Source organism: Nicotiana tabacum, chromosome 18 (genome assembly GCF_000715075.1).
Source record: "Nicotiana tabacum cultivar K326 chromosome 18, ASM71507v2, whole genome shotgun sequence".
Taxonomy (NCBI): Eukaryota; Viridiplantae; Streptophyta; class Magnoliopsida; order Solanales; family Solanaceae; genus Nicotiana; species Nicotiana tabacum.
The window spans coordinates 47,405,595-47,420,195 of record NC_134097.1 but is presented as its reverse complement, the minus strand read 5'-3'; the positions used below and the strand labels follow the sequence as shown (position 1 = coordinate 47,420,195).

The 14,601-nt window shown below is 35.2% G+C and overlaps 1 protein-coding gene across 1 annotated transcript; it reads left to right on the top strand.

The window, feature by feature from the left end:
- The first annotated feature begins 8,164 nt into the window (after positions 1–8,164).
- Positions 8,165–13,958, top strand: LOC107802153 (protein SMAX1-LIKE 4-like). Its single transcript, XM_016625600.2, has 3 exons — positions 8,165–9,722; positions 10,981–11,236; positions 12,244–13,958. The coding sequence occupies exons 1-3, from the start codon at positions 8,416–8,418 to the stop codon at positions 13,843–13,845; spliced, it is 3,165 nt and encodes a 1,054-aa protein (XP_016481086.2). The 5' UTR covers positions 8,165–8,415; the 3' UTR covers positions 13,846–13,958.
- The last annotated feature ends 643 nt before the right edge of the window (positions 13,959–14,601 follow it).

The window sequence follows — 14,601 nt, the reverse complement described above, 5'->3', positions numbered from 1 at the left end:
ATAGCTGGTACGAGAATCCTAGCGCTCTGAATCATCAACCTGTAAATCATTACCTGCATCGTGAGATACAGGCCTTGGGCAAAAGGGACGTCAGTACATTTGAATTGCACTGGTATGTAAAGCAACTGAAAGAAAGAATTAAAAATGCTGAAACTAAAACTAAGTTGATAACTGAGAATTGATAATTGATAACTGAAATGATAACTATTGAAACTGAAACTGAAATGATAACAGATAATGGATAACTGAACTGATAACTGATAACTGATAACTGAACTGATAAATAGTAACTGAATTGATAACCGATAACTGAAATGATAAAGAAAGTAAGGATATGAATACTCCATCTTCCGAATGATGAGCAACCTGTTTATCTAAATAAGCTACAGCCTCGGGCCCAATATATATGTGCACAAGCTACGGCCTCAGGTCCAAGTATACGTATACATAACTACGACCTCATGCCAAAAATGCATAAAGCATAAACTACGGCCTCAGGACCAAACTTGCATAAAGCATAAACTACGGCCTCACGCCCAAACATGCATAAAGCATAAACTACGGCCTCACGCCCAAACATGCATAAAGCATATAAACTACGGCCTCAGGCCCAAATACAGGTGTTCAACATTCAGGAACTGAGAATCAAACTACAATACATGATAGTGAAATACTAAATCACACTTAGTTACATAATACTGGAATACTGGATCACACTGAGTTACATAATACTAGAATACTGTATAGGACTAGACTGAGACATATATTCTTGAACTGATTATGAACACTGAAGCTTCAATTGTTTATGGCATATTGAGTAATCTATTCTAAGACTCGGGGGCATCAAACCCAAGTCTATATTAAATACGCACTGAGCTCACAACGTTTAGAATGAAAGTGGTGAATGAGTTATGAAGCTAGAGAATAGAAGTTCTACAACTATTCAAGGAACTAGGCTTAACAATATTTCTGAGGCAATTGGTAACGTCATAAAAGAAACGTAGTGTAGGGAGAATAATTAAAATTCCCAAACATAGAGAGTTAGCCTCACATACCTTAACTTCCTGTCCTTGAGCGTAATACAACATTTGCCAACCCTTTCAACTTTAATGTATATCAATATAAGTCAAAGGGATTCCAAATTAGCAACAATACTCATGTTTTGGTCACTTAGGCATTTTATCAAATACTTGGTGGCATAAAGCTTCATAGACCTTATTAATGGTGTCTCTACACCCAATAACCCATTCTCTTGCTTCTAGATAAATCCTAAAATCTCAAATAGTTATAATCAACATCATTCTTTATCACCCATAAGGTAAACAACACTTTTAATTAAAAATCAACAATCAACAAGCCAAACTTATAATTGTTCATTCTTTTTTATCAAACCCATCAACTCATATCTCATGAACTTGTAGTCTACAATCATTAATCCAACGCTATAATCAATTATAGGGTGAAGATATTACCTTCTTGACATTCAATCTTCTTGAATTCGAGTTCTAGGGTTCCTTCTCTCAACAATGATGCCCCAATCAAATATCTAATGATTTGAGGGTTTACCCATCTTAATAAGATATTAGGAAATTAAAATTAACTTAAAATCACCATTATAACTTACCTTGGGTGGTGGAGGGACCCTTAAGGAGTTAGGTTTTTGAGAGCTTCCTTTCTAGAGAAAGTTTTTATATTTTGGGGTTGTGGTGGACGAAGTAGGGCTTTAACAATAACTTCCCAAGTCTTCCACCGCGCCCCCTGTAGGCCTGACCACGGCCTAACCATGGTAAATAGTTGGAGCACTGCTTCACGATCGTGGTCGCGGTCAAACGTGGCCGAACGTGGTGGTTATGCACTGTTCTGTAAAATGGGCCTAACTTTTGCACAGAGCTCCGTTTGGGATCCACAATATATCGTTGAAAAGCTATTTCAAAGGCCTACAACTTTCATGCATTGAGGTTTCCCAAATTCATTACACATTTTCATTAAAACCTACTGGAAGACAGACCTTCTGCAAACTTAGTTGATTTTGTCGAATCTCATGCACCTCACTTTCCATCTTGATTTTGAAACGTCTATTTTCACCCATACTTATCCTGATAGGACTTCGTATGTATAAAATATAACCTTACTACTCATTTAACATATTCATATCTAAGCCAAATTTATGGGGTGTTACATTATCTAGGGTTTCATTAATGATTTCTGCTCACTTACCTTAATCCAGAGACCCCTAATTAGCATATCTTGCCTATTATGGGATTGACTGACCCTTGATTGGTCTCTAATTACATGTGATTGCCTTATTCGTTTGATTGATTGCTTGATTTATGGGCTCTAACCCTAATTGGTTGTTAAACCCACTTCTTGCCTTATTTGAAACTCAATCTGAGTCATTTATGGGAATAATTCCCTGATTTTCTGTCCCTTGTCAAGCTTGACTGATTATTTGATTATTTCCTTACCTTATTCTGCAATGTTAATTTGTCTTGCCTTATTTACTTACATTATATGACTCCTATATATATACACTCTCATTCTGCCCTAAGGACACGAACACAATTCGTAAAGAAACCCTCACTCACACACATACTTTGCTCTCACCTTGTTGCTACTTGTATTTACTACATTGTCTAGCCAGCTGAAAGCCAAGGCTAGACCACTGAGTTCTACACATTTTCATCTTCTGTTTGCTGTCTTTAACTAGTATGTCTACCCTCTCAATATCCTTTCACACGCATTGAAGCTATACCTATGTGTTTTCCTATTCATTGCCTTGATTATTTCTATGTAGCCAAATCCATGCCTTCTCTTGTTTGTGGATCTCAATTAACATGTTTACTTCTATATTTAAACTTCTGCTTTCGTGTTTATTGTTGCAATTAGCATGATTACTTCTGTATTTAGGTCTTACTGCTTTTAATCAGCCTGGCTACTCCTGCAATTAGTTCTATGTCTTTCCTGTCTACTACTTTAAGTCAGCATGATTACTTTTGTTACTATGCCCTACCCAGTGCTATGTAATCTGGCCTTTTAAACTTACGTGTTTGCTGTCTATCGCTTCTAATCAGCACCATTAGGTCCTATTGAGTGCTATGGAATTTGGTTGTTATGATATGCCAATTTGCTTGGTGTTAATCAGCATGCTTCTCACTCTGTTTTATGTGTTCCTGATCCAGGATTCCTATGTTCCCAATCCCTGCTCCCTTCTCGGTGTAGTTATTTGTTCTCAACATGCTATATGCCACCTAGTGTTAACTAATGAAGTAAGCTAAATCTGGGCAATGAGAATCTTTGCTTTGAAATTTTGTGACCATGTTTCTGTTTGCTATTTGGTTGCTGACACCTTTGCCTCAAAGTGCTGCAATGACTCTGTTCACTTATAAACTATTTTCTTAAAACTACTTTCAAGCACTACTCCTATTCTTAGAACACTTAGGTCTTGCCTCTCTAGTGTAAGCATTGCTTAGGAGTCCCTGAGGCTCCTCTGAACTTTGACACACTGGAGTTGGCTTTCCAAAACTTGCTCATAAAAAGGTTACTTTGAAGGTTTCCTAGTGTGAGCATTGCCCGGGGTCCCTGAGGCTTTTGGGAACTTTGACAGACCAGGATACTATTGGATGCACTATGAGGTTATAGCATTTTTGGCATTTTTGAAGGCCTGGTCTGCCAGGTTTATCTTTTGGGCCTATATTCAGGCTACCTATAGTTGTAGCAATTTCACTTCTGTAATTCATTATTAATGTTGGTCTGTAATAATAATTTCTTATAAACAGATATTGGGGAAATTAGTAAAAGCGAGGGTTGCTTATACATATCTTGTTGGGAAAGGGTAGATACCATGTCTATAGGTTGTTACAATATCTTGTCTATCAAGATACCATGCCTATAGGTTGTTACAATGTTTGTTCACTTAGACATCATGCCAATAGGATTCAAAAATTGACCCTGCATTCTGGATAACATGTCTGTAAATTTGCTGCGATATTTGCTTAGATACCACGCCTATAGGGGTTTTAAAATTAATCATTCTTGCCTGAAAAAGATCAATTTCTGCATACTAACAATGTTTAAATCAGTCTTTAGCATGTTTTAAAACTAATCACTGCATTTAGATGTTATGCCTATAGGATTCTAAACCAGTTTCTGCATTTAGCTGCCAACATCTATAAGTCTAAAATCAGTTATTCAGCGCCTAGACCAGCATGTCTATAGGACTTAATAAACTCAAACTGTTTTAAAATGGTTCTCAGAATTCTGATTGCATTTAGACAGCATGTGTATAATGTATTATAGATTCACGCCTAGGCAAGCCTATAGGTAATCAAGGTCTAATAAAAAATGTGAAACTACTTTGCTTATTTGTGACTGCCCAGATTCAACAGGTTCTAAAAATCAGTAGGCAAACTGATTAGGTCTCTATCACTTCGCCTTAACACAATGCTACATATTCTCTACTTGTCATGCCTAGATATCCTGTTCTAGGACCTTTCTGAAATATCTGAAATCTGTTGTTTGAGACGTGCACTTACTTACTCTATTTGTGGAGGTAAAATGTGAGCCTTTAACTGTTCTATCCTTGGTCCAGTCCTACATGTTTTGTTTGTCGCCTAGGCTTTTCTCCTTTTAATTACTGTAGGAGTGTCTAGATCCACCTTAACTAGAAGTCCTAAATACCTCTAGACTATATAAGTAAAGGGACGGGTAGTACACGCATAAGATACATCTTAAGGTTGCTAGAACACTTTAGGCTATGACCAAGGGGAGGGTAAATGGGTAGTAAAGGATATGATGACATGTGCGTTAATGCCACGTGTAACCCCTCTATTTGAGGAAGGCTTACCGGGTATTGTACAAATGTGATCCTATAGACCAACAAACCTAGGACTTCCCTCACCTTATATGTGTGCTTAGACTGCCTATCTGTTAAATTTCCTTTATTTGCATATGTGTGCTTAGACTGCTTATCTATCAAATTTTCTTTATCTTATATGTGTGCTTAGACTGCCTATTTGTTCAATGACTAATTCACATAATTGAGTTCGGCCGGAATCCACTGTTGTGGACCGCGAGGGGTGACTAACACCTTCCTTCAAGGTAATTTCGAGCCCTTACTCAAATCTCTGGTAATGCAAACTGGTTTCATGAGTTATCTGACCTAGGTGCCCTAACACACCTTAAATCCGTTAGGTGACGACTCGTCAAACACCTAATTTCCAAAAGGAAATGAGTTTTTCCCAATAAATATCTAAACCCGGACTCCGCGAGGAAAAAGGGAGCACGACAACATTGCCCTTCGCCCTTCAGTCAAATATTACTCCTATAATGTTACAGTGTACGTAAATGTAATTATACATTTATGTTTTGTTTCTTTCATCTTCCATGTTAATAGTCTTTCTGTACTTTCTTATATTCTTTACAACATTACAAATTTTCTTACTGATTACTGATTGTTTGCATCTTTGATCTTCTGCTGAAGTAATAATAATTTTCTTGCACAACTTTTCACATTCTTTAAAGTATTATATAAAAATGCAAAATAAGGTGTTTAAAAAATTATATATAGTAAAGTAAAATAAATTAAATGCATCAAAGAAATATGACTTTCTCTTCAAAAATAAATTTTTAGTGATTTTTTTCTTTACCAAACAACTCGTATTCTATCAAAAACGTTCTAATGGAGTACAAGAAGCAGAAGAATATATGTAGATTAACAACAAGAGGATTATTTGCAGTTTCCTCTTCTGTCTTCTCATTTTTAAAGTAAGTGTCACTTTATTTTATTTTTTTATATAAAAGAATTTTTAATTCTTCTCCAAGTCACTATCCCTTCAAGATCTATTTCTATGTGGTTATATAGTGCTGGTCGTTTTTTATTTCATATTAATTTTTCTTTGTTACTTCCAACGAGTATTCATGGAACTGTACAAGTACTTTTTTCTTGAGATATATCATCATTCATGTTAGAATTGGTAACTACGATAGATAAATGATGATATTCAAATTAAAGTTTATCGTGGAAATATCTTTTTTCTTATATAGACTCATCTATGTTAGAACTGATAACTACAACAGAAAAATGGTGGTATTTAAAGTTTGAAGTCTATTTTAACTTGAGGTCATATTACCTCCGATAATATTTACTTACCAATTGTCTTTTTTTCTTTTTGTTAGTTCTTGGAAGAGTTTTAAAGTAAAAATGCTATCAATGCAAAAAAATTATGTAAAAAGTCACAAGCATGTTAAGCTTATATGGAAATTTTTTAGGACTATACTGAAAATCTTTAAATTATCATCTTTTATTCAAATAGGCTAATTATTCATCGAATTGAGCTTGTAATTTTTCGTTTTATATTTTTTATTATTCATTTTACACATACTTTAATATATTATTTTAAACAAATCTATTTTAATTTATATATGTGTATGTATATATATATATATATATATATATATATATATATATGTGTGTGTGTTTTTTTGAAAGACAGGTTCTTATTACTAAAACAAAAGAAATAAGTACACTATCACAAGATGTCTCCGCAGTTAAAGATATGTATTAATTGCCCTTCTGATTAATAAAAGGGGTCTTTTTAGTGGGTTGTTGAAGATAAAATAGGATTAATACAAGAGAGGCTCATCAGTCATGCAAAGCAGAGAGAGAGAGAGACTGAAAAAGAGGGCAATAATGCTAAGGTAGGATAGCAGACAGAGGGTTGCTTTTTGGGTACTTGGGGAATAAAACGCTGTCTCTCTACGAGGATTGGCGTGACATCTCTCTTTCTCTCTCTTTCTTTTCCTTAAACAAATATTTCTAATATTGATAGTCACTTTTATTCATTTATATGCAAGGAAACAAATGATAAACATGAAAAAGGCAAAAAATCATCACTTTCTCCTTTATCACTCATCACATACTCTGCCTTTGCCTCCTCTCCCTCTTTTTTTCCTTACCTTTTCAACTTTGCTACTTTATTTGAATTTCTGCCTGGCCTTCTCTCTCTCTCTAATCTTTCTCCTCTTTCAAAGGCTCACGTAGGAAAAAAAAACAGATTTTCCTTAATTAAAGAACTCAAAGAATAAGTAGTGTTTGAAAGAGGCTCCCACTTCAAGACATTTTCTAAAGTTACCGTTTCCATTAAATTAAGAGGTGAAATTAAACCCCATGTATATCTTGAAGATTTTATTTATTATATATAGTATCATTCTTGGTAGAGAGAAAGCATGCACATATATATAGAGATCGAATTCTTGTTTTCTATTTCTGCAGCTTTTCGTCTTGTGAATATCAAATTCTCTGATAAATGTAGCTTATTACTCCCTCCGGAATATAATAAATGTCCAATTTGCTTTTTCATTTTGGCTCAAAATAAGTGTCCAGTTATGTAATCAAGAAAAAATTCAATTTATTTTTACAAAATAACCCTTTTGTACATATCCCTAAAAAGTTTTCTTACTTCTCACATTAAATATTTAATTAGGAGTAGTTTAATCATACTAGATATTTTTATATAAAATTAATTATTTTCTTAATGAGCGTGCTAAAAATAAATTAGATACTTATTGGGAACCGGAGGGAGTACTATTAAATAGCCACAAGTATCGTGTTGCATAGAATTACTTGACACAGTTCCCCATACCCATGCAAAAAATGATTAAACAAAAGTAACCTTTCATGCTAATTATCTTTAGAAACAGTACAGTCCATTCTGTCATAAAGGTTAGAACTAACAACTGTTGAAAGAAAAAGTAGCAAAAGTAGAACTTCAAAAAAGGAAATTGGTCTAAGGATTGAAAAAAGAAATAAGAAAAAACAATTACCAACTACTCCATTTATGTGATATTTTTATTTCCTTTTTAATCTATTAAAAAAGAATGAACTTTTTTTTATTTACAATCAATATAACTTTAAAGATTTTTTATTCTTAATAACATGATTTTCTAGACATAAAAATACCATGATATGTATAGGACTGCAATTTTCAAAAATATTTACTTAAATTTTGTGTTTAGTCAAACGCGAACACACGGCATTTGTAGAATAATATTCCTAACTAAACTGTCTTTAGATAAAGGAATAAAGAAGAAAAGCTAAAACCTCTGGAGCAAGATATGATCTGTCTTGGCTTCTTTAAAACCCTTGTAGCCTTCTCTTATCTTTTTCACTCCAAAGGAAAAGAAAAAAAGAAACAAAGCTCAAAGCTAGTAGTTCCAAGATTGTGAGCATATATACTTCTTCTTAACAAGAAGAAGAAGAAGAGGTAACAAGAAACAAAAGAAATTTTTTAGGAGAGGGGGTGGTGGTGTTAGCAGGAGAGGGGGTATATAGAAAGAAAGTGAATTTTCAGTTCTCAAAATAGGTTACGGTGTGAAATACAAGGGGGGGGTGTGGGGGGTGGGTGTTGGGGATAAGTTATGCGAACAGGAGCATCTAATTGTGCAGTGCAACAGACCCTCACAACAGAGGCTGCTTCAGTTTTGAAGCACTCTCTAAGCTTGGCCAGGAGAAGGGGCCATGCACAAGTCACCCCTCTTCATGTTGCTGCTATTCTCTTAACCTCAAGAGTCAGTCTTCTTAGAAAGGCTTGTCTCAAATCTCAACCAAATCATATAGCCACTTCTCATCATCATCATCCACTTCAGTGTAGAGCTCTTGAGCTATGTTTTAATGTGGCACTTAATAGGCTTCCAACAAGTCCTGGTCCACTCCTTCATGGCCAGCCTTGTTTGTCTAATGCTTTAATTGCTGCACTTAAAAGAGCACAAGCTCATCAGAGAAGAGGCTGCATAGAACAACAGCAGCAGCAGCCTCTTTTGGCTATTAAGGTTGAGTTAGAGCAGCTTATTTTGTCCATTTTAGATGACCCTAGTGTTAGTAGGGTTATGAGAGAAGCTGGTTTCTCTAGCACTGCAATTAAAAGCAATATAGAGGAATCAGCTTCTTCTGTTTCTTCAGTCTTTCAGTGTTACAATAGTAGCCCTGCTGGGATTTACTCTACACCTAGCTCTCCTCCTAATTCTGAGAACCCTACTAGTAATAGTTTTTGGAATAATTCCCAAAACCCTCTTCTCTTGTCTCCTCACAAGTACATCCAAACTAACACAGCTAATTCTTCAGATATTAAGTTGGTAATTGATGTGTTGCTGAGGAGTAACAACATCAAGAGGAGGAACGCAGTGATAGTTGGTGACAGCGCGTCCAGCACAGGAGGGCTTGTTGCAGAACTGATGGGGAAAGTGGAGAGAGGAGATGTACCTGAGGAACTGAAAGGATCACACTTCATAAAATTTCAGTTCACAGCAGCACCACTCATGTTGATGAAAAGAGAGGAAGTGGAGCTGAACATCTCAGACCTGAAAAGGAAAGTGGAATCTCTTACAGGAAGTAGTAGAAGAGGAGTCATTATCTACACAGGTGACTTGAAATGGACAGTTGACAGTCTTGCTGATCAAAGAGGAGGATTATCAATGTCTAACAAAGATTACTCTACTACTTTTGTTAATTATTATTGTCCAGTTGATCATCTTGTAGCTGAGATAGGAAGGTTAGTTTCTTCCTACAACAGTAGCAGCTCAAATGCAAAGGTTTGGTTGGTGGCTACAGCAAATTATCAGACTTATATGAAGTGCCAAATGAAACAACCTCCTCTTGATATTCAATGGTCTCTTCAGGCTATTTCTGTTCCATCTGGTGGTCTTGGCTTGAGTCTCAATTGTACAAGGTGAGCTAGCATTTCCCTTTATTTTTATTTTTTTGTCTTCTTCATACATGCTTCTTCCTTGATAATCATATACTATACTCTCTCACCTTCAATTTATTTAATACTATTTCCTTATTAACCTGTTTAAAAAAGATTGGTGTAATTTCTATATTTGAAAATAGTTAACTTTAAACTCTACTTTTAACTTTTTGATATGATGACATATTTAAGTCCAGAAGTTTTAAAAATCCTAGTATATGGTAATACAAGCATTATGACCTATTTAAAACTACAAATTTCCAAAAGTTTTCCTTTTTTGTAATATTCATGCCTAGTAAAACTATGTCATATATATATTGAATGAGGGGGAGTATATTATACAATGTACTTTTCAAGTTTGAGAATGCACTACATTTGGTTCGTTCTTGGAGCTCTTTTTAGTGTCCTTTCTTTGTCGTTAAGACGTTAAGGTCTGCGTTTTGCTTTGTGTCCTTTCTTTCAATTGAATTTTCATGGTCTGAACGCTAAACAAAGCTAGCAGGATATAGGAGCGTGCTATTGCCAAAAAGCAATGCTAAGAAGACAAATGTTAAATGGACATCTTTTGAATTTGTTGCATTCTTCTTCTCTTCTTTTTTCTGGATATGCTGCAATGTTTTAACTCATACGGTGAAAAAGGGAAAAAGGAAAGAAAAGAAATACCAAAAAACGATAAATAATACAACCTTTATTCAGTGTTTAGCAGGTGATGTTGCAGTATATGGGTTTTTGTCCCCAAGCATGTTTGTAGTATTGGTGGTAGCCTTTTTCAGGTTTCAAGGGAATTATATTCCCTTTTTGACTTCTTTTTGGTATGGGAAAGCAGCTTAAAGAAGTGACACTAATTTTTATAATGGAGTCCTCCATTATTCAAATACTACAACTTTGTCATGCACTTAGTTCATTCCTTCTTTTCTTTTTCGTTTTAGTAAAATCACTTATTTTGTCCAATTACGCATAATTACTATATTTAGGTAAACTTGAAATGAAAAAAATTCTAGTTACATTGTTAATCTATAAAAGTTATGTGGTTTTAATTCTAGATAAATTAGTTGCTTTCTTCTTATAGCTCAGGCTAAGACTGCGTACAATAAATTTTTGTGGTCTGGTCCTTCCCCGGATCCCGCGCATAGTGGGGCTTAGTGCACCGAGCAACTCTTTTCTTCTTATAGCTGGAAATATTGAAGTGTGCTAAACTTGTTTGTTAATTTAACAACTATATATTTCCCTGTTTTTGCAGTGCTCATGAACCAAGAATACCATTTTCTCAACAAATATTTGAGAAAAAGCCAGTTCCTAGCAAGGAGGAACAAGATGCACTCAGCTGTTGTGCAGAATGCACCTCCAATTATGAAAGAGAAGCTAGGTTGAAGTGTGGCCAGCAGAAAACTTCTGCATTGTATTCTACTATTACATGTGACACTAAGGATTCTGACAAGGGTCCATCCCTATTGCCTGATTGGCTCAAACCACATGACATTGATACCACTAAGAAGGTACAGATCCTAACAATTGTCACCTATTAGCCTACAATAATTCCACTTTAATACTCCCTCCATATCAAACAATGACAGAATTCTCAGCAGGACTCCATCATACTCCTCCTAGTTCAAAATTAGTGATTTTTTGTCCTTTTTTTTTCTAGTCTAAAATATATAATTTTTTCAGATTTCAAGAATGAATTAATTATTCTTTTCCTACACTGCTCTTGGAGTAAATAGTGTTGGATTATGTGTTAGGAGTATTTATGTAAAAAGATAATAAAGGTTAATATAATCAATTTCATTGTTAATTAATGTTAAAAGATGGATTTTTCCTCCGGTCTAAAATAAGTAATTTTTTAGCTGTTTTCACACATTAATAAATTCACCTTTTAACATTAATTAGCAATGAAATTGACCATATTAACTTTTATTATCTCTTCACATAAACACTCCTAAGTCCTAACACATACTCCAACATTAATTACTCCTAGAGCAATGTCGGAAAAAAATAATTAATTCATTCTTGAAATCTGGAAAAATCACTTATTTTGGACCACAAAAAAAAGGTCAAAAAATCACTTATTTTGGACCGGAGGGAGTCATATCATTGACTCACATGTTGCTTTACTGATTTTTCAAATCAAGTTTATGTATATCGAAACTAATTAACCAAAACATATTTTAAATCATAATTTTATAACTGAAAAAATTAACAATATTTATAAACGATCCAGTAAAATTCTGCAAGTGGGGTCAGGGAAGGTGTGTATACGCAGACCTTACCCCCTACCCCGATGGGACAGAGGCTGTTTTCGAAGACCGTCAGCTCAAGAAAATATTTATAAACAAAATATTTGAAAATATTTGAAAAATTGAACTCTAAGGGAAGCATGTTGAACTCTTTAAATAGTAATATTTTTATATAAAACAAAATACGTAGTGTTACTTCTTCTTCTTTTTTTTAATTACTTTGAATACAACATCTTATTGTTGTCTTTTTTTTTATGGGGGACTGTCAGGATGATTTGGCTGAGTTGAAAAGAAAGTGGAGCAGCTTGTGCCAAAATCTTCATCAAGGAAAGAGTAATCAAAGTCAAATAAGTTCAATTTTGTGCAATGAATACAACAGCAGTACCGGGAAGAATTACTCCTTCAATTCACTGTACCCATGGTGGCCTAACCAGAACAGCATAATCACAGAGTGCAAATCAATTTCATTTTGTGATCCTCCAAGTTTGAAGCTTAATCAGGGAGCCAGCACTGTGCCAAGGTTCAGAAGGCAACAATCGTGCCATATCGAGTTCAGTTTCAGCAATGGCAATTCTAAAGATAATCAATCAGTTGAGCCAAACTTGGATTCTCTTAAAATCAGGGAAGGGAAAGAAGTGAAAATCACTCTTGCTCTTGGGAATTCAAAGCTTTCTAACACCGGGAGTTTGGGAGAACGAAACGTAGAAGAGATGCTCAAAATGTTACAAGAAAATTTGCCATGGCAAATGGAAAACATGCATACTATTTTGGATGCATTGATGGATTTCAGCACAATCAAGAAGCAGAAGAATTGGCTGCTGATTCAGGGGAATGACTCAATTGGGAAACAAAGATTGGCTCGAATTATAGCAAAATCTGTATTTGGTTCTGCTGACTTGATCCTGTGCATAAACATGAGAAAGAGGGAAAATACTCACGTAGAATTGCTCAACAAGACCTTGAGGAATAATGAAAAGCTTGTTGTCCTGGTGGAGGATGTTGATTTTGCTGATTCAGAGTTGTTCAAATTTCTTATGGATGCCTATGAAAATGGGAGCTCTAGCCATTTGTTCATCTTAGCAAGGACAAGTGATAATTTCACTGATGGAAGAGAGTACTACACAGAGTCTGTTATCCAGATGAAACTGCTGGTAAGTGTGAATCCTGGATCAGTATGTATTGATCATAAGAGAAAAGCTGAGTGGGAATTTTCTTTGCCTAACAATACCAAGAGTCCAAGAAACAATGTCATGGAAGATGTCTCCTCAATTACTGCTCAAAATGGGAAAATGAAGAAGGAATTCACAAGGCAATTGAGCTCAAACGCCCTTGACCTCAACATCAAAGCAGATGAGGTCGATGAGGAGGAGGAGGAAAACGAAGCCAAAACTGATGATTTTAGCCCCATTTCAAGTGACTTGACTCGCGACACAGCTAATGATCAACATCACAACAGCAACAACAACAACAATCCACCACTTGGCTTTCTCGACCACATCAAGAACCGCCTTGTCTTGAACCGCGATTCATCTCAAGAAAAGCAAATGAGAGAGATGTTCATGTTCAAGATCAGAAGGTCATTGGAGGATGTATGTGGGAGTAAAATACTAGACAGTTTCTGCTTGGAGGAAATGGTGATGGAGAAGGTTTTTGAGGGGTGTGGTTCATTTCTCAACAGCTTGTTTGATGAATGGCTAAAAGACATTTTTCAAACGAGCTTGCAAATGGTTGACAATATGGACAAACTCAAAGAGAAGGAGAATGTGATTATCAAGCTTTGTTTGGTGGGAGGTAAAGATGAGAGTGGCTTAAAGGATGGCTTCAAAGGTTCAGGTCTTCCTAGAGGGATTCAAGTTTCTATCATGGATTGAGTACGTAGTCGTTCTATAACATGTTGGTTTCCCTTGCCTATGCACCACTATCACGTGTCCTTGTGTAACTAGCTAGTCTTGTTTCTTAATAGAATGTCTACTTTGTTTTCAGTGTTTTGTTGCCAAAAATATACACTTAAACCCCTTTAATTTCTATGGTATGGATCTCTAACCATCTATACCATATGAAAACCTATGCATAGTCACCTATAATTTATGGACTAAAGAACAAAAGGTGTACAACTTAAAAATAATTAGTAGACATAAAACAATGACTATCTCTTTTAGTAAATATGTTTTCACTGATCAACAAATGGTTGTGGTGGAGTGGTAAGTACTCCTTCATCCTTACCAGAGGGCTCGAGTTTGAGTCCCTGATATGGAGTCGCCTTTGTTATGGAGCGTTTTTCCCCCCCCCCCCCAAAAGTGGGACTTTTCGGCGTAAATCCAGATTTAATTTGGCCTCAATGTGGGTACCGGACACTGGATGGAAAACAAAACAATATGCTTTAACTGAAATACTATTTTTCAAACTTTTCAAGTGTTAAAATGTGTCAAGTTAATAATTGAGGGAGAAGAATAGTTGTGAATTAATTAGATACTTAGATTATATTTTGTGTTAAAATGTGTCAAAGTTTATTTGCATGAAGAAGTTTGCACTTAATTAGGAAAAAGGAAACAAATACTACCCCTTCCTCTTTTTTTGAAAGCTCACGGAGTTTGAGATGTTAAGTTGACTCATATAGTACTATTATT

Excerpts from the sequence above, each read along its gene's own strand:
- LOC107802153 (XM_016625600.2), top strand. The coding sequence starts at position 8,416 with ATGCGAACAGGAGCATCTAATTGTGCAGTGCAACAGACCCTCACAACA. Across the intron at positions 9,723-10,980 it reads TTGAGTCTCAATTGTACAAG|TGCTCATGAACCAAGAATAC; the intron begins GTGAGCTAGCAT and ends CTGTTTTTGCAG. Across the intron at positions 11,237-12,243 it reads ACATTGATACCACTAAGAAG|GATGATTTGGCTGAGTTGAA; the intron begins GTACAGATCCTA and ends GGGGACTGTCAG.